Source organism: Otolemur garnettii, unplaced genomic scaffold, assembly GCF_000181295.1.
Source record: "Otolemur garnettii isolate 467f Iridium unplaced genomic scaffold, OtoGar3 scaffold00028, whole genome shotgun sequence".
NCBI lineage: Eukaryota > Metazoa > Chordata > Mammalia > Primates > Galagidae > Otolemur > Otolemur garnettii.
In genome coordinates this window covers 7,076,276-7,094,638 of record NW_003852423.1, presented here as the reverse complement: position 1 = coordinate 7,094,638, position 18,363 = coordinate 7,076,276, and the positions used below count along the sequence as shown (strand labels likewise).

The 18,363-nt window shown below is 41.3% G+C and overlaps 1 protein-coding gene across 2 annotated transcripts in view; it reads left to right on the top strand.

Annotated features, from left to right (window-relative positions):
- Window positions 1-17,541, top strand: part of OSBPL3 (oxysterol binding protein like 3) — a 179,264-nt gene extending 161,723 nt beyond the window's left edge. The window contains exons 20-24 of one of the 2 annotated variants that reach the window (XM_003788512.3): window positions 762-906; window positions 6,319-6,463; window positions 9,052-9,178; window positions 10,851-10,973; window positions 14,245-17,541. In XM_003788512.3, coding sequence (XP_003788560.1) covers window positions 762-906; window positions 6,319-6,463; window positions 9,052-9,178; window positions 10,851-10,973; window positions 14,245-14,341 — 637 coding nt within the window. In that variant the 3' untranslated portion in view covers window positions 14,342-17,541. The remainder of the gene's footprint in view (window positions 1-761; window positions 907-6,318; window positions 6,464-9,051; window positions 9,179-10,850; window positions 10,974-14,244) is intronic. The other variant, XM_023512478.1, reaches the window with a different exon arrangement.
- The last annotated feature ends 822 nt before the right edge of the window (window positions 17,542-18,363 follow it).

Sequence of the window (18,363 nt, the reverse complement as noted above, 5' to 3'; positions counted from 1 at the left end):
ATTTATAAAGCACAATGATTCTGAGCAGGGACTGTGGAACCACCACCCCCACCCACCCCCCACCCCCCGCCCCAGGTTCTCGTGCTTGCACTGCCTCTGACTGGGAATCAGTCCCTGGGCAAGTTACATCACCTTTCCAATCATGAGTTCCCTCACCTGTAAAATCTGCATACTAAACCACCTCCTTCATAGGGCTGTTGTGAAGATTAAACAGATAATAGACTTATGGAAAGCACTCAAAATAGTACTTGGCACACAGCATGTGCAAGATAATATCTAGTCTTATTACCATTTCCTCATAAGTAATAATGTAACTCCATTAGTAATATTTGAACAATTTCTCATCATAGAAGATGCAGGTAGTATATGTTTACCAAGTTGTCTGACACCCCCATGCCTTCCTCACGCCCACTTCCCTTTCCCCATTCCACAACTTTAGACAAGTCCCCTCTGGCTCTGAATTGCCTCCTTGGTCAAAAGAGGGAGTGGGTTGCTCCGGGAGAACACCAGCTCCTGGTGAAGCCTCTGGTCTCTTCCAGAGTGCTAGTGTGACTGCCATCATCGTCCCCGGTGACATGTGTGCCTCCTTGGAGAGTGGAAGCTTGTAGAACACCAGCATGGTATAGACAGTCAGTGTTGGTTCCGTGAATGAAAGAATGAGAAATTTATTGTGTGCCTTACTTTGTAAACTCGCAGTGCTTGTCTGCATGCGCCACTGGCTCTTCTGAGACTCAGAGCTTTTACTTTTCCCTTCTTTTCAGTTTTGGAGATCATTTTGAATGGAACAAAGTGACCTCTTGTATCCACAACATCTTAAGCGGCCAGAGGTGGATTGAGCACTACGGAGAGATTGTCATCAGGAACCTGAATGATGATTCCTGCCACTGCAAAGTGAATTTTATAAAGGTAACTCTGGTGGTTCTCTCTGTCCCTGAAGGGCTGTGGCAGATCCAGGGCCTCAGAGCACAGAGCACTGGGGGCAGGGGGAGGCATTTCACCTTCACCTTTGTGCCAGCAGACAGGCAGTTCTTGGCTTCCCCAGTCCCAGCCTGCCCCACCACTGTCACCTAGAGCAGGGCTGCATGGCTCCTTCTGGCCGCCTCCACCCCAATTCCCACGCAGTCTGTTCTTAGTGCTGCAGGCAGAGGGGCCTTTTTAAAACATAAGGCATCCCGAGTCGTCATGCTACATCATAGATGCACCTTGGGGACCTCATGCAAAATGAAAAAGCCAGACCCCAAAGGACACATATTGCATGATGCCACTTACAAGAAGTCTCCAGAGGAGCCAAATTCATTGAGACAGAAAGTAGAATAGTGGTTGCCAAGGACTGTGGGAGGGAGGACTGGAGAGTTATTGTTTGATGGGTTGAGTTTCAATTTGGGAGGGTGAAAAAGTCCTGGAAGCAGATAACAACCCTGGTTGTGCCACATTGTGAATGTATTTAATGCCACTGGATTATACATTTAGAGATGGTTAAAATGATAAATTGTGTGTTTTAGATGGCTTACCACAAATTTTTTCAAAGTTATGCCATTTTATTTCCTTCAGCAAAATTCTCTTAATAACTCCCGTGTTTCTCAGAGTGAAAGTCTACGTCCTTACAGTGACCCACAAGGCCCTGCACCATCTGCACTCCCTCCCACACACGGTTGCACACGCCCTTTGCACACCTGCATGTGCACACATATGCACACCCACATGCCACCCTTGGTCCTCTCCAACCTCAGCTCCAATCACCCTCCCCTTCCTTCCCTGCTGTCCTCTGACCTGGCCACGGGCCTTCTTTCCCTTTCTTCATTTCCTTCTGCTTCAGCTGCTGTCCCCAGATCTAGCCCCATCCTGTCACTCACTTCCTATTATATCTTGTTTTCTTCAGAGTGTTTATTGCTGTCTGAAGTCAGCTGGCTCATTATTGCAGTACTTGATTTTTTTTTCTGCTCTCAACACGCTCCTCATCATTCCTAACTCTAGCAGAGTATAGCTCTGATGCCCAGAATGGTCCCCGACACACGTCAGAGACTCATAAAAATTCAGAGAACAATGGAAAGATTGGCCAGAGGCAAAAAGTATGGAGTGGTCTCTTTATTGTTCTAACTCCCTTGATTGGAGGCCTTTACCACCTTCTCTCCCTCCTAGATTCCTTCTTGCCTATAAAAATCTCAGGCACTTTTAAAGTGGCTTTAAAACATTACCCTCCTCGGGTGGCGCCTGTGACTCAGTGAGTAGGGCACCGGCCCCATATAACGAGGGTGGCGGGTTCAAACCTGGCCCCAGCCAAACTGCAACAACAAAAAAATAGCCGGGTATTATGGCCGGTGCCTGTAGTCCCAGCTACTCGGGAAGCTGAGGCAAGAGAATCGCCTAAGCCCAGGAGCTGGAGGTTACTGGGAGCTGTGACACCACAGCACTCTACCAAGGGTGATAAAGTAAGACTCTGTCTCTTAAAAAAAAAAAAATTACCCTCCTCAAAGAATATTTGCATTTAACTAAGATCAAAATTATAAGCTGTAAGATGACAGCGCCCGTAGCTCAGTGGGTAGGGTGCTGGCCACATAAACCAAGGGTAGTGGGTTCAAACCTGGCCCTGGGCCACCTAAACAACAATGACAACTGCAACAAAAAAATAGCCAGGCATTGTGGTGGGTGCATGTAGTCCCAGCTATTTGAGGGGCTGAGGCAAGAGAATTGCTTAAGCCCAAGAGTTTGAAGTTGCTGTGAGCTGTGATGCCATGGCACTATACCGAGGGTGAGACTCTTTCAAAAAAAAAAAAAAATTATAAGCTATAAGATTAGGTTTTAATTGTGGAGTGCATGCAGTAACTCTCTGCACCACCTGTAATGCATAAAGGACACTTATGAAGAGGTGGATTGGGGTCTTTATTACATCCAATAAGTCAAATGGGGTGGTAGGCAGATGTAAAGCTTATATGGGGGGCAAAAGAAAAAATGATCCTTCTTTGAAAACTGTGTTTAAGCTCTCTGCAGAAGAAATAAAAGATATTCATGAGCAGGGATGAATTACTATGATCCAGGTGATAGCCACCTAGCTTTCAATATTGTCCCCAGGGAACTGTGCTCACCTCTCATGTCGACCACCTACCCAGTTCTTATTGATTTAAAAGCAGAAAATGGATTTTTGTGGTTATGAGAGATGCACACTGGATGTGCTTCTGATGTTAACGGAGAACCCAAATGCAAGAAGCAGGTGCCAGAGTTAGTTACCTGTTGAATATGACTGCTCTTATGTGGCTTCCATTGGATTGTTAACATTGGCTTTGTAGGCAAATATCTCTTTAAAAATATGATTCCTGCTTCAAAATAAACTTAAGAGACTGTATTGTGTCCCCCCCCCCAACTTTTCTCCATTTTTACGTGGCTAGAAAACTCAACTTTAAATTTCTAATTCAAACCATTTTTCCCACAGCCTTAGACTGGGGAAACTGAACCACTAAAACATGACCTGAAAATGCCATTCAGCTTTATTGGTTTCCAAATGTGGGTTCTGCTGCTGAAAATAGTACCATGATTTTTGATTTATGGAGAAATGCCTTCTGTTCTTTCATAGAGATTTTTAGGACAGCCAGGTAATTGTGAGATTGGAAAAAGGCAACTCTAGGGAGTTATAGCTCCCTCTGCTGGTTCGAATGTGGTTCTGTATAAAACGTACAAGGCAGAGAGCTGGGCTGAGCTGAACTGAGCAGGGGGCAAAGCTGTGTCACAGGCCTCATCAATACACAGTGAGAATATGGGATCCAAGGTTCCTTTGGGCTGGATGAACAATCCTAGTTTTCGGGGGAAAAAACAATAAAAGAAACTGAAAATTCAAGCAACCTCTCTGATTGGTTTGCCAAGGACCATCTAGTTCCTTTAGAGAAAAAAAAATTATATGAGTTAAATTCCTTTTCAGTTGCAGTAGTCAGAGCACAGTGGCAGCCATGGGCGGCGACACTGCGTGGCTGATGTCTGAGAGTAAAACTGAGCCTTTCCTTTCTACACTGTGCATAGCAAAGTAGAAAGTCTCCTTCACAAATATTGGTTGAATTACAAACTACAAATAGAAGGTTAACCATTAATTTTTTTTTAAATAATAAAGCTATGGTTTAAAATTAAAAAGCCAGAACTTGGGCATAAAAGCAGACACACAGACCAATGAAACATAATAGGGAGCCCAGAAGTTAAGTGCACTTAACAATTTATACTTAATTGTTTTTGACATAGATTCTCAGAACACAGATGGGGAAAGGACATCCTCTTCAATAAATGATATTGGGAAAACTGGACATCCATATGTAAAAGAATGAAATTAGAATCTTATCTCACACTCCATAAAAAAATCAACTCAAAATGGATTAACGCCGTAAACATAAGACCTAAACCATAGAACCACTAAATGAAAACAGGGGAAAGTTTTATGACATGGGTCAGGGCAATAAGTTCTTTTGAATAGACCCAAAAGCACAGGCAATTATAGCAAAAACAGAGGAATGGGATCACATCAGACTATTTGGTTTTGCTTTTTAGTTTGTTTGTTTGTTTTTGAGACAGAGTCTCACTATGTCACCCTTGGTAGAGTGCCATGGCATCACAGATCACAGCAACCTCAAATTCTTGGGCTTAAGCGATTCTCTTGCCTCAACCTCCCAAACAGCCGGGACTACAGGCACCTGCCTCAATGCTCGGCTATTTTTTTGTTGCAGTTGTCACTGTTGTTTAGCAGGCCCAGGCGGGTTCAAACCCGCCAGCCTTGGTGTCTGTAACCGGTGCCCTAGCCGCTGAACTAAAGGCGCGGAGCCCACATCAGACTATTAATAAAGGCTTCTACACAGAGAAAGAAACAGTCAATACAGTGACTGTAGGAGACAACCTACAGAATGGGATAAAATATTTGCAAACTATACATCTTAATACACAAAATATATTATACAAGGAACCCAACTCAATAGTAAAAAAACAAGGTAAACATGGCCAAAGGACATTCACAGATATTTCTCAAAGAAGACATACAAATGACCAACAGATATATGAAAAAAAACTCAACATCACTCATCATCAGGGAAATCCAAATTAAAAACACAATGAGATATCATTTCACATCTATTAGAAAGATTGTTATCAAGAAAGTGAAAGGGCTTAGTGCCTATAGCTCAAGTGGCTAAGGCTCCAGCTGCATACACCAGAGCTGGCAGGTTCGAATCCAGCCTGGGCCCACCAAACAACAATGACAACTGCAACCAAAAATAGCCAGACACTGTGGTGGGTACCTGTAGTCCCAGCCACTTGAGAAGCTAAGGCAAGAGATTCACTTAAGCCCAGGAGTTGGAGTTGCTGTAAGTTGTGATACCACGGCACTCTACCCAGAGCAACAGCTGGAGGCTCTGTCTCAAAAAAAAAAAAAGTGAAAAATCAGTTTTGGTGAGGAAATACAAAAAAGGGAATACTTATACACCATTGGTGGAAAGGCAAATTAGTGCAGCCATTGGAAAACAGAGTAGAGCTTCATAAAAAATTAAAAATAGAACCACCGTATGATCCAGCACTCCCACTCCTGAGTATATAACCAAAGGAAATAACATGGAGTAGGTACCTACACTCCCATATTTGCAGAGACTTTATTCACAGTAGGTGAGATACGGAAGCAACCAAAGTGTCCATAATGGATAAATAGATACAGAAATGTGAAATATATGTACGTGTGTGTATATACAAGAAGGAACTCCTGTCATTTATGACGATATGGACAACCCTGGAGGATGTTATGTCAAGTGAAATAAGCCAGGCACAGACAGACAGAGACCATATGATCTCACTCACATGTGGGATCAAAAACAGTCAACTGGTAGCAGCGGAGAGCAGAAGGGTGGTTAACCTGAGTGTGTAGGAGAGTGAGCAGGAGATCAGGGGAATGCTGGAAAAAGAGACAAAATTTCCATCAGACGGGAAGGATACATTCACGAGCTCTATTGCATAACATGACTGTAGTTAATAGCAATGTATTGTATAAGCTTGAAAACTGCCAGGAGTAGTTTGTAAATGTTCTCATCACAAATAAGTGACAAGCATGTGAGTTAATACCCGTGTTAGACTGATGTGACCATTCCACGATGTATGTATGTTTTAAAGCATGTGGTACACAATTCACACTTACTTATTTTTGTCAATTACAAAGAACAGCCCCTCAGAACCGGCAAACTATATATGCAGTACGGAACCCCTGTTCCAGTTCCTTCTCTCGCTTTTTTCCTTTTTTTTCCTTTTCTTGCTATCTGTAAGAAGCTGATGCTAGAGTACTAAGCAGGGATTCTCATTTGATGCTAGGCGAAGTACTGGAGCACCAACGCCCACGAGATCGAAGGCACGGTGTTTGACAGGAGTGGGAAGGCGGCGCATCGGCTGTTTGGGAAGTGGCACGAGAGCATCTACTGTGGAGGCTCCTCCTCGTCCACTTGTGTCTGGAGAGCGAGTGAGTGTCTGGGTCCGTGGACTGCATGCAAAGGGCAGCTGGTGGGGGTGGCAAGAGGAGCCACAGTGGGCAGGGGACAGTATTTGGTGTCTCCGGCCTCTCCCGCTTTGAACTAGGTTAGAGGTGTTGGCCCTTCTTTCATTCCTCTAATGTTCCCCCAGCCCCTCATTGCGGTTATAGCAACCCCTCTGCTGGGCTGCTGGGTCCTGAATGAAGCCTGGCTAATCTATAGGCATTCTCTGAGGGAGTCTTCCGGTCCACAGTGCTGGGCATGATGAGAGAATACCAGTGAAATGCAAGAAGTCATTCCAGCGTCAGGACAGAGAGGAAATGTTGCTGGAAAAACAGTAACTTGGGAGTGCCTGCTGCAAGACTTAGGGAACCACAGGGCTGACCCAGCACCATTCTGATGTCACCTGTCATTCAGAGGGACACTGATTCCGGAAGGCAGTTGTGGGGAGAAGGGCTGGGGAGTCCTCACTTCCACCAGACTGTGCCCACAACTTTTTAGCACCTTATTCCATCTTCTAATCTGAAATATATTGTTTCCAAGTCACGATCATGTTGTGTTAATAAAATCATTGTTCTGAGATACAACCATTAGGATGCTTTAAGCTAATAAAACCCAAACAATAAAGAAAAGCATTCTCCTAGTGGCTTAACCCATTCTGTGCTGTTACTTAGCAATAAGTAAAGAGGTGGATGGCTTCAGGGTTGTTACATAGGCAACTTGCCTGTGTCAAGGATGCAGATCAGTGAAGACACATTCTGCCACTCCCAGTGGGCTGCTGTGATGTTCCCCTGCATGGGTGTAAAACAGTTGTCACAATTCAATTTCGTGTCTCTGCAGGATAGCACACCAAGCATGGAAGACAGGGAGTACAAAAGAGCTGTCTACTCTTACAATTCTTTTGTCTTAGGAGTATAATATTTCCTAAGATTCCCCCAGCAAATGTATCTTTCCATCACATCAAATGGGTCTGAAGTAGATCCAGACCCATCTCTGAACCAATCATGGGCAACAGGCCAGGCAGGAGAGATTCAGATGGGTTTTAAACGGTTTATCCCTGGTGAGGGCACAGTGCCACCCAGACAGCAACAGTGCTCCCTTAGCAAGTAAGAAAGAGCAACAGTGGTAGAGTAGGCAGTCAACAGTGGCTCTTTCAATGGGGGCAGCCACATCTTCCACCATCACAGAGATTGCTGCAAAGTCAGAATGAATGGCACCAGTGGAAGCTTTCCTAGATTTTACAAATGTGATAGTCTCTCTCCTCCTGAAAGCGTTTGTCACAGATGAGAACTGCCATCCTCTCTCAATGTTGAAGTAGTACCTTGACAAAGCAACGTGTGGGAGTTTTTGTTACATTGTTATTCCTTGACTTTATGTCTCTGCCTTGGCTGTGAGCATCCCAAGCCCATTTTTCAGAAAACCACTATTTGGCTGGTGTGGTGGCTCACACCTGTAATCCTAGAACTCTGGGAGGCTAAGATGGGTGGATTGGTTGAGCTCAGGAGTTCAAGTCCAGCCTAAGCAAGAGCAAGACCCCATCGCTACTAAAAATAGAATCAACTAGCCAGGCATTGTGGCAGGTGCCTATAATCCCAGCTACTCGGGAGGCTGAAGCAAAAGGATTGCTCAAGCCCAAGAGTTTGAGGTTGCTGTGAGCTATGATGCTACAGCACTCTACCAAGGGTGACAGAGTGACACTCTGTCTCAAAAAAAACCCCACTATCTTCTGGTGGTCGTAGAGCTGGGGTAGTTTTTTGAATTCATAACAGGAAGCTCTTCCATTATTTTCGTGCTTAAGATACATGAAGAGTTAGACTAGTTACAAGGAGGATTTCTAAAGTTTCCAAAACTGAATCTACAGAAAAGTTTTTGGAGGACATTTATTTCATTGCATGTGAATGGTGAGCACTTAGGCCACGAGTGGGTTTTATTAGTCTACATTCAATTTATATAGCATATAAGTTTGGGTATGTTTAGCTTGATGTTTAGCTGGAGTTCAAGATAGGGCGGTTCACCTAATACATATATTTTAAAGTTATAGATATAAAATTTTGGACAGGAGGGTTGGTAAAAAGAAGTCACAAATGAAAGAAAAGAATAACATTTATCGACCCCTTGCTATAGGTTCTACACCATTTCATTCTAGGTGCTAAACAGAGTTTCAGGACGTTGCTTTAATCAAAAATTAAGAAAAAAGTAATTAAAATTAATTTTAAAATTAATTACTCTAGAGTAAGCGTCTTCTTAAGGAAGAGTGCTCCCAGGGTTCTTTTTAGCATGTTTATTTCAGTATCAAAATTATTTTTATAGCTTAAACAATAATAAGCTTCACAGTATTGTATAAATTTGCTATCTGACCACACAAAGGAAGCTCTATCCCTATAGATGGGAGGAAACTTACAGAGAAGAAAACTTAGAAATATTCATCACCTGTTCATGAGTCAGAATATTCTAATAGAAGTGAAACCATTTAGAGCGGAGAGAGAAAAATTGTAGCTAGTTTGAGATGAAAACGGTAAAGGAATTAAAGCGTAACACAAACGAAATGCACATTAAGGATGAATGATTTTTCTTTTAGATCCCATGCCAAAAGGCTATGAGCAATATTATGGCTTCACACAGTTCGCGCTAGAACTAAATGAAATGGATCCATTGTCAAAGTCTTTTTTGCCACCTACTGACACTCGATTTAGGCCAGACCAAAGGTAAGGCTGTTTTAAAGATTTTTCTCTCCAAAGATGTAAAACTCTTTACAAAAAGTCTTATTAACAACTCCCAGGCCACCAGAACCATCTGAGAGAGGTAGAAAAAGTCAGTGGGAGTAGAGAGGTGTAGGGGGGCATTTAGCACTTGTGTCATGGAGGAAGTGGAGCTCCCTGGAGTTCTCTGTGGGGCCTATATTTATTAGTAAAGTTCTGGTTCTAATGAAATGCCAAAAAGAAAAAAAAGATGTTTATTTTGAAGACTTTTACTGCATGCAATAATAAAGAACTTATTGTGTATTTGAAAAAGGGAAAAACATCCAGTAACATTATTTTGGTATACTGAGACCTAACTACTGGTTGCCACCAGCAGGCTATGTGACATGTGATAAATCTTTTCATCTCTCTCAGCCTCAGTTTCCTACTCTGTAAAATGGGAATAATAGTCTCTCTCTGAGGCCTTTCTAATTAACACTCAGAATCCAGAATCCCCATGATTACATTTGGCTTTATTAAAAACAAACCAAACAGTGCCATGAACTAAGTATTAGTTAAAAAAAGAAAAAGAAAAACAACCCCAAATCCCTTTTTTTTTTTAATGGCAAAATAAATAAAAATATATAAAGTCAAAAGATAAATGACAGGGTGGCGCCTGTGGCTCAAGGAATAAGGTGCCGGCCCCATATGGCAGAGGTGGTGTGTTCAAACCCAGCCATGGCCACAAAAAAAAAAAAAAAAGATAAATGACAAACTGAGAAATCTATGCCTGTAACCCACATCATGAATTGCTTCCAAGAAATTAAGTAATAGATCAGCCCCCCATTAGAAAAAAATGGATGTAGGGAAGTGGACAGTTCATAAAATAGGAAATGCATTAAACAGGTATAAAGGTGCTCTGCTTCATTCAGAATAAGAAAAATGCCAATTTTAAAGTCTATATTGACATCCCATTTCTTAACCTAGCAGACAGGCAACATTTCTAAAGTTTGATACACTCTGAGTCCGTGGGAAGGAAGGGCACTCTCACAACATTGCTGATGAAGACATAAATTGCTATAATTCCCCCCCAAAGACAGTTTGGTAATATATAAATATACAAACTCATCCTTTAGCCCAGCAATTCCATTTCCAGAAATTTCTCTTTAGACTTCTCCTACTTACTCATGTGCAAAATGATGGATATAAAGCTCATTTGTTACAGCCTATAATGTCACATTGAAAAACTGGGGACAATCACAGTATCTATCAATAGGGAATCATTTAAGGGAATTAAAGTATGTCCACACGACTCATTATTACACAGCTGTTAAAAAATGAAGATATCCACATACTACAAGGGAAAGATCTCCAAAATGTATTAAGTAAAAAGTAAAGTAAAACCCAAGACTAAAAGATTAAGGTACAAATTGTCTGTATAGCTTGCTACATTTATAGTTTTTAAAGGGAGGGCAGGGTAAGAATATATATAAATATTTGTTTGTAAATGCAGAAGAATCTCTAGAAAGATGCCTAAGATATAATCTTCCCTGACTTTTGCAAGACATTGTTTGAAGGGTTGAGGGAAGGGTCTTATGCAGAGGAGACAGCAGTCTTAGACACTTGCAAGTTCAGTGGTAATGATTGTTATGTTTACTTGACATTAAATTCCGTGTATTTATTTCCCTGAATGCCTCAGGTTTCTAGAAGAAGGGAACTTAGAAGAAGCTGAAATACAAAAGCAAAGGATAGAACAGCTACAGAGAGAGAGGCGGCGGGTCTTAGAAGAAAATTACGTGGAGTACCAGCCTCGGTTTTTCAGGTTGGTGCCTGGGGCGTGGGGGTCATTGGTTGGTAGATGGTGCTGGCACGCCAGGCTTCTGTTCTGCAGAAAGTGAACAGAACCATCCTCTCCCCAGATGGAAGCATTCTCCATGTTTTTCCTGCTGTAGATGGTGAAACCTCTCCTCCGTGCCAGGCCCGACCTTCTCGGGGACCTCAGGCAGCAGCAGGGCCCCTTTTTGACCTGCAGCGCCTCAGCTGGTGATTTGTGCAGAGGTGGCACTCAGTAAGGGAGGCCGTCAGAGCTGTCCTGACACCAGGCCAGCTTATTAAATTCACAGCTAAGGTTGGACACCTTCATGGATAGATGACAGCTGTCCAGAAAGTATCCAGCCATCGTTAATAGGATTTTTCACATTACATGGCTGGATACTTCCCACACAGCCCTCCTCTTTTACTCAATGATAGAGATAATTAATGATCACCCTGCTGGCTACCAATATGGAAATTCCAAGTAGTCTAATTCCTGGATTTTAGAAGTACCAATGCACTTGGGCTTGAATTTGGAACTTCTACTGTTATTTTTAAAATAACTTACTGAAAGGGTCTTGTTAAAAATATATTTACATTTTGAAAAGGGGCAGGAAAGATCCTCAGTTCTTCACCTCTCCCATCCCTCTTTTAGTTTAACTGAGAAGTAAAGACCCCAGGAACATGGTGATTGTTAAAGGAACCAGTAGAACATTCTCCAGTGCTTCTCAACCTGTGGGTCGCGACCCACAGGAACTGTATTAAAGGGTTGCAGCATTAGGAAGGTTGAGAACCACTGTTCTAGACTTAGGTCTGGCTCTTCTGACTACCAGGCCAGCCTCTATATGGTTTTAAGGGTTTTGTTTGTTCTTTTTTTCAAATCAAAGTTAAAACAGCTATATGTAGAAAACCAGCAAGCTCCTGCCCAACTTACTCTACCCCAGTCCTGCTTTCGGGGCAACCAGGGTTTTATTTTATTTGGGGGTGTTTTTGTTTGTGTTTTTGCTTTTATTTGGGAGGTGGGGTGTGTATTTTCATTTTTAATGGACAACAGAAGTATTTTTAGAAGGGTTAAGTAGCTGCAATAAAATATGTATTCTATAACATCAAAATAGCAATAAATAATATTTTATCTCCAAATTATGGTGTTATTTTTGCCTAAAGTTGGTATAGATTCTATCAGATCCTTTCTGGCAATGTCGACAAATTCAGGATATTAGTGACTAAAGTTAACTGGCCAGAATTACATCCAAAATATTCATAACTGTGTTTAAATATTTAAAAACTAAGATAGACAGGTTAAATTCTTTTGTGAAAAAGGCAAGGGATAGTAAAATGGATAGATTAACAGACCAATCAATTGATTTACTAATTAGTCACTAGATACACACACCCTTAAATAGATCAGTTCTTCCCCCCCCCAGATCCTCTAGTTCTAATTCTCAAAAAAAGGAAAATCTACATTTATAAAGATTTTCATTGCAGCATGTTTTTGGATCATTAAAAATTGTGGGTAACCAAACTGTCTCCAGGACTAGTTAAGGAGATTCCTCAACTCAACCCAAGATGAAAGCATTAAAAATGACCTCATAAAGTCTGTGGGGCTCTGTGGGAAACATATTAAAATAACTTTTAAATACAAAAGACAAAACATTTCACGTGCTGTCACTGTAGCCACAAAAGCTTCAGGTTGGGGTGGGAAAGGGCTGCAGGCCACTGCAGCTGAGGAGGCCACTCCTCTTCTTTTTGATTGTCCATAACGTCATCAAAGTATGGTGTGGGGACTTTTTAAAAATTGGAGAAAAAGTGAGAGTTGTTCATCAGTAACAGTCACATTTGGGACTGTTCAAATTAGAAACCTGGCAAAGAAATTTCAGAGAGGAGTATGGAGACACAGATATGGTCATTGACCTTTGCTGAGGTTGGATAACAGCGTCACTGGGAAGTCTGAGTGCAGGCAGAGCTCAGGTAGCATCAGGCCTCTTTATTTTAAAATAGTGAACTACCTGACACACAGGTTGGCCCATGTCAAACATGTCCCTTTGTTGGGACGGGTAAACAAACATGATAAATACCTGGGTTCCTGAGAATTGAGAAAACAGGCACTCTCCACTTTGGCTTCCAAAAACATATGATAGCATCGGTCAGAAATGCACGTACTCTTTAACCCAGCAGTGCTAATTATAACAATTTTTAATGTAACTGTACTCACACACATAGAAAATTACATAGGCTTTGTTTATAATAGCTAGAGTTGGATAAGAACCTCAGTGCCCATCGATAGGATACCCGTTAGGTAAAGTATGGTCCATCTATACGGGGGAATATCACCAACTGTCATAAAGGAAAATGAAGAATCCTTTACTGCTGGAGTCACCAAACCTTTCTTGTAAGGAGCGAATGATAAATATTGTTGGGTTTGCAGGCTGTAAGGTCTCAGTAGCAATTACTCAACTGAGGTGTTCAACGGGAAAGCAACCATAAACAATATTTGAACAAATGGGCATGGCTGTTTTCCAATAAAACAGCACTTCAAAGGTAGGCAGAAGGCTGGAATTGACCCTTGGGTTGTGGTTTGTAGACCCTGCTTTATTGTGCTAATGGGAAATTACGTCCAATTTATACTGTTATGTCAAAAACTCAAGTATGTCTATCGTTATGTCTATAACATTTGTCAAAATGGGAGAGGGAGGGGTGTGTGTATACATGCACGTGTGGGCATGGAATTTCTTGGCAAAAATGAAGTTGATCACGTCACTGCCTCTCTGTCTTCTCTAAGGAGAACTAACAGGCTCTGAGATAGGGGTAGCAAGAAAACTTTTACCCAAATACCCCTTCATGCCTTTTGAAGTTTGATCTATATGAGATATTATCTATTTAAAGAATAGTAAAGCCTATGCTCTTCAGACCGTTACCGGGATCCAAGTCCCCCTTTTTTCAGTTCCCATGTACAACCTGGTTAATGTGTAGTTTCTATGTAGTCATTCCCCAGTCAGTGGCTGTCATCCCAGCCATGTTTTATATATGACAGATTCTCTCCCCCACTCAGTCCTTCTCTCAGAAGTACTTTTCACAGCCTCTAAGATGGAGAGGTAAAGTCAAAAGTATCAAAATGGTTTGTAGGCTCCCAGTTCCCTTTTGCAGCCAGTACTGAACTCTCAGGGATGTCGAATGCCCGTGAAAATACTGGTGGGGGAAGGAGGGAGGCAAGGAGGGAAGAAGAGAGAGCGAAAATGACACTATGTTTAAGAGTCTGCAAGAAATTGTTTCCTCTTTCATAGGAAATCGGATGATGACTCTTGGGTGAGCAACGGCACCTATTTAGAACTTAGAAAGGATCTTGGCTTTTCCAAACTGGAACATCCTGTCTTGTGGTGAAAAAGTGAAAAAGAAGAAGAAGAAGGAAGAGTTGGTGTACTTCTGTGTGTGCTTCCTGTGTCTGCACACGTAAACGATATTCTCTGGAATGATCGCTTGTGCTTAGCTTAGCCTTGTATTTAAGTATATATTTTCTTCGGTGGGTTTCTTCGCTATATCAAATGTTATCAGGATTGTTTATATGAATGGAGAACACCTTGGCATTTCTTTTTATATATAAACTATTTAATAAAAACGAACGATTGAATGTTAATGTGTGGGTTAAAAAAAAAAAAGAAGCTTTAACACTAATTTTCCAAAGGTTAGGGAAAATTCAAATCAAATTTCTGCCTTATAAATTATATTGGAGGAAAAAAAAAAATCAACCTCTCCCAGGTGCGGTAAGAAATAAGCGAAATACCCGGGGTCACTCACCCATGCGGAAGCTACCCAAGTTTAATTTGGTGGCTGAGATATCTTTTTGCCTCAGACAGCTCCTGAGTTGCTCAGACAGAACAATTCTGTTGGGGCTGGAGTCTGAAGAATATTTTCACGTGCATTTTAGTGACTGGGGTGGGGGTGTAAGATTCATGGGATGTGTCTTTGTATATGACGGATATGACACCTTCTTGATAAAGAAGCCTCTGAGCTCATTCTTCCCTGTAGTTCCTATTGCCTTATGTGCAAAATCATACACTCTTGCTCAGAGAATTTATCGTTAATTAGAGACTTCCCCCATTAATGAAATATCATAATGGCATCCCATAGAAGTAGGAGGAAATTTCTCCTTATCAGGAGCTGAATCCTTAACAAGAAATGACTTCCTGCTTCCCACTCCGCCCCTAGCTTGCCCACCCCTCCTGTTTGACCCTCTCTGTTGAGTAGGGAGTGTCCCTGTTTAGAAAAAAAAAAAAAAAAACATACAGTTCATTCCACACGGCAGTTTGATTTTCTAAAAGTTTAGCAAAATAACTGATCGTTTTGAATATCTCAACATGTTTTTTTTAAATACTGTTCTAGTATTTTCTACCTCTTAATAAGCACTGTATTTTAGATCTTGTATAAAAAGTTGGACCATCTGCCTTATAGACAAACGTAGAGAATTGATGTTCTTCCTTCGTGCTGTATTCTGATAAAGCTTTAAGTGTCTTAGCCCTTTCCTACAATTTCTTGTTATTCATATCACTCTTTTTTGGGTTTTGCAGCAGTCTTGAATAATATTATAATTTCTAAAAGGGGAAATTTTGTCTTTCTAAATGTGTTATTTCGAATTACAGTAATATAATTTGTTTAGTAGTTGAATGGTATTACCAAAGCAGTTCCACCCTCTGCCCAGATTATGTTAAAACCAAAGCCTAATTGTTAAGCCTTTTATTCTAATAACCATAACAATCCTAAGGACTATCAGATAAAAGGATGTGGTAAAAAGCTTTCTCCAGAAAACATTTTTAGATATTCACAGAAATTCAGGGCATATGGAATGTTATAAGTGAAGAGGAGACTAAAAAATAGGAAAAGAATGGAGGATTTTTCAGTATCACACCAAATAACCAGCTGGACAGCATTGCATTTTCAAAATGGAGAGTTACTTAAAGTGGGTCTTCTCAACCTGCGAGTGACTGGCATTTTAAAACCACTCATTAAATATGGGATTCATTTATTCCATTTTACGGAGACGCCAAGATGAATACAATGTGAATGTCATTTCCATTTCTAAGCCTTTGAATGACATAGTCACGTTGTTTGGTATGTGTTTTGTTCCTTCCTTTTCAAGTATTTATCCAAATTCAGCTCACAGACTGAGGAAGCGGGATATAGGTTTAAGAGTCCTCAAGGGGAAAACAAACCCGGTGTTCAAATGTGAGGGTAAACGTAACCTTTTAGTAATATTGGCTGTTAAATTGACTGTTACAGAGGCTGGCTCAAACAAGAAAACAACAACAAAAACAAAGCATACAGCCTGAATGGAGGTAGCATTGTCATGTGGGATTTGGAAATTCTTTAGTTGTTCTGATGCTATTATTTCAATTTGTCTTATGCTTTATTTTGGAATCAGAAGGACACTGGACCAAACATCACCTTTGTAGTCATCTTACTTGAGATGGGGCTGAGGATGAATTACAATATGATACAGAACGTATGCAGATTTAAAAGTCTACGAGTTAGTGCCAGCATCTACAAAGGACTTAGCTGAACTTTAACAGCTTGGTGATGCATCTTGATGTATAAGCTTAAAACTACCTTCAGAGGGAAATGGCTTCTTTCCTTCTGTTCCTTTTCTCAAAAGCATCTTGCCACCAAATTTATATCTCCACATTTTATGTTTTTAAGATGAAGAAAACAGGAGCATGGCATTCTTTGGGCAGAACTGAGGTAGAATTTAATTTTCTAGGCTTTTAATCACCCTATCAGATAATGCCAATCACTGCACCATTTGAGATGCATATCTTGACCTCTCTTTTATTCCTCATTATGCCACCCTAAATTTCTGGTGAATTACAAAAGAAATTCTTGGAAACAGGACTTTGTGCAGGCAACCACCCACTTCATCTGTGCACTTCAGATGATGTTCCCATTGCCACTATTGACTACCCCAAACCACTGGAATTCCATCCAGCAATGAGCCACCAGTCTCCAGGGGAGCAGGGGAGATCAGTTCCCTCCCCAGGCCCCACAGCACCCCAAGGTTGGTATTTCCCTGAGTCAAAGCTAATAATAAAAGCCTCCACGCAGCCCCTCAGTAGAGTTCCCACCCTGCAGCCAGGCTGGCTCTGGTCCTAACTAAAGAGAAGAGAATTCACTTGCAGGCAGCAGGTACCAGGATGCCTGGGCAGCGCTGCGGTCCTCCTGTACTTCATAGGGGACTCTGCAAGGAGAATATACAAGATGATTTTCTTTGATGTTTACTTCATTGGGGCTGCTGCTTTTCTCCTTTTCTACTTTTAATTACTTCCAATAAATTATTTGCTTGCGCTTCAAGCACTGTCTTTCATCTGTATTTTCCAGATATATGGTGAGTGACCCTGTTCTACTGTTAAAGATGTCAAGCCTAAAAGAAAAATAATCAAGTTTTGATTGGGCTGTGGAACTTTGGGTTAGGCCTGCTACCTACCACGAACAAGTTCCACGATGCCTCTAGCTATCGTAGAATCTCCTGAAACCTTGCAGTTAGGAACAAAAGCAACAAGTTGTTAGGATCTTAGGAATAATAGTTCCGAGGTATTGGCATAGTTTATTTAAATGTCTTTAATTTTGATATTAACATTAGCATAAATCTATTTTTGCTACCAGATGATAGCTATTTTCATGTGCTCAATTTACTCGGCGTTCTTCTTTTTCTGTATTGGAAATCCACATCACGTAAATATCTGCAGTTTATGGCAGTCTAAATTGCAAATCATTTTCAGAGACTTTGGTCTTGGGGAATGCAGTGATCATAAGTGGCTACTGTTTCATTTGTGGTTTTACTACATATCTTCCTCTGTTACCCTCAGAGGATACTATTATTTTTAAAATGAGTATTTGTAAGTCTTACTTTTAACTGTGCTATTGTTTTCTGTTTAAATCCAACCCTTCTCTCCCTACCCTTATGCCTTCCCCAAAGCTCCTATTAATGTGTTTATCCTCCTCATGTAGCTAGTTGAATGTGAATAAATAATATGGAAAAAGGTCACCATTGTCTTGGTTTTTCCAGATTAATGGGTATATGTGGCTGCCAAAAGGAGACAGAACAAGACTCTTTCAAGGAAGAAACAGATCAGGTTACTGAAAGGACTGGGGGCTGGAGATAAGAATACTCTGGAATTCTATAAAGAATTTTGGAAATGTTAGGTAGCTAGCTAGATATGAGCAGGGTAGATGATGGATGCAGTTAGGCTATTTTGGACTTGGTCTGGGCTGTTATAGGAATGAGGCTGATTAAGACCCTGCAGGTGGCTAAGGCACCAGCCACACACGCCTAAGGTGGCAGGTTCGAATCCAGCCCGGGCCCGCCAAACAACAATGATGGCTGCAACCAAAAAATAGCCGGGCGTTGTGGCGGG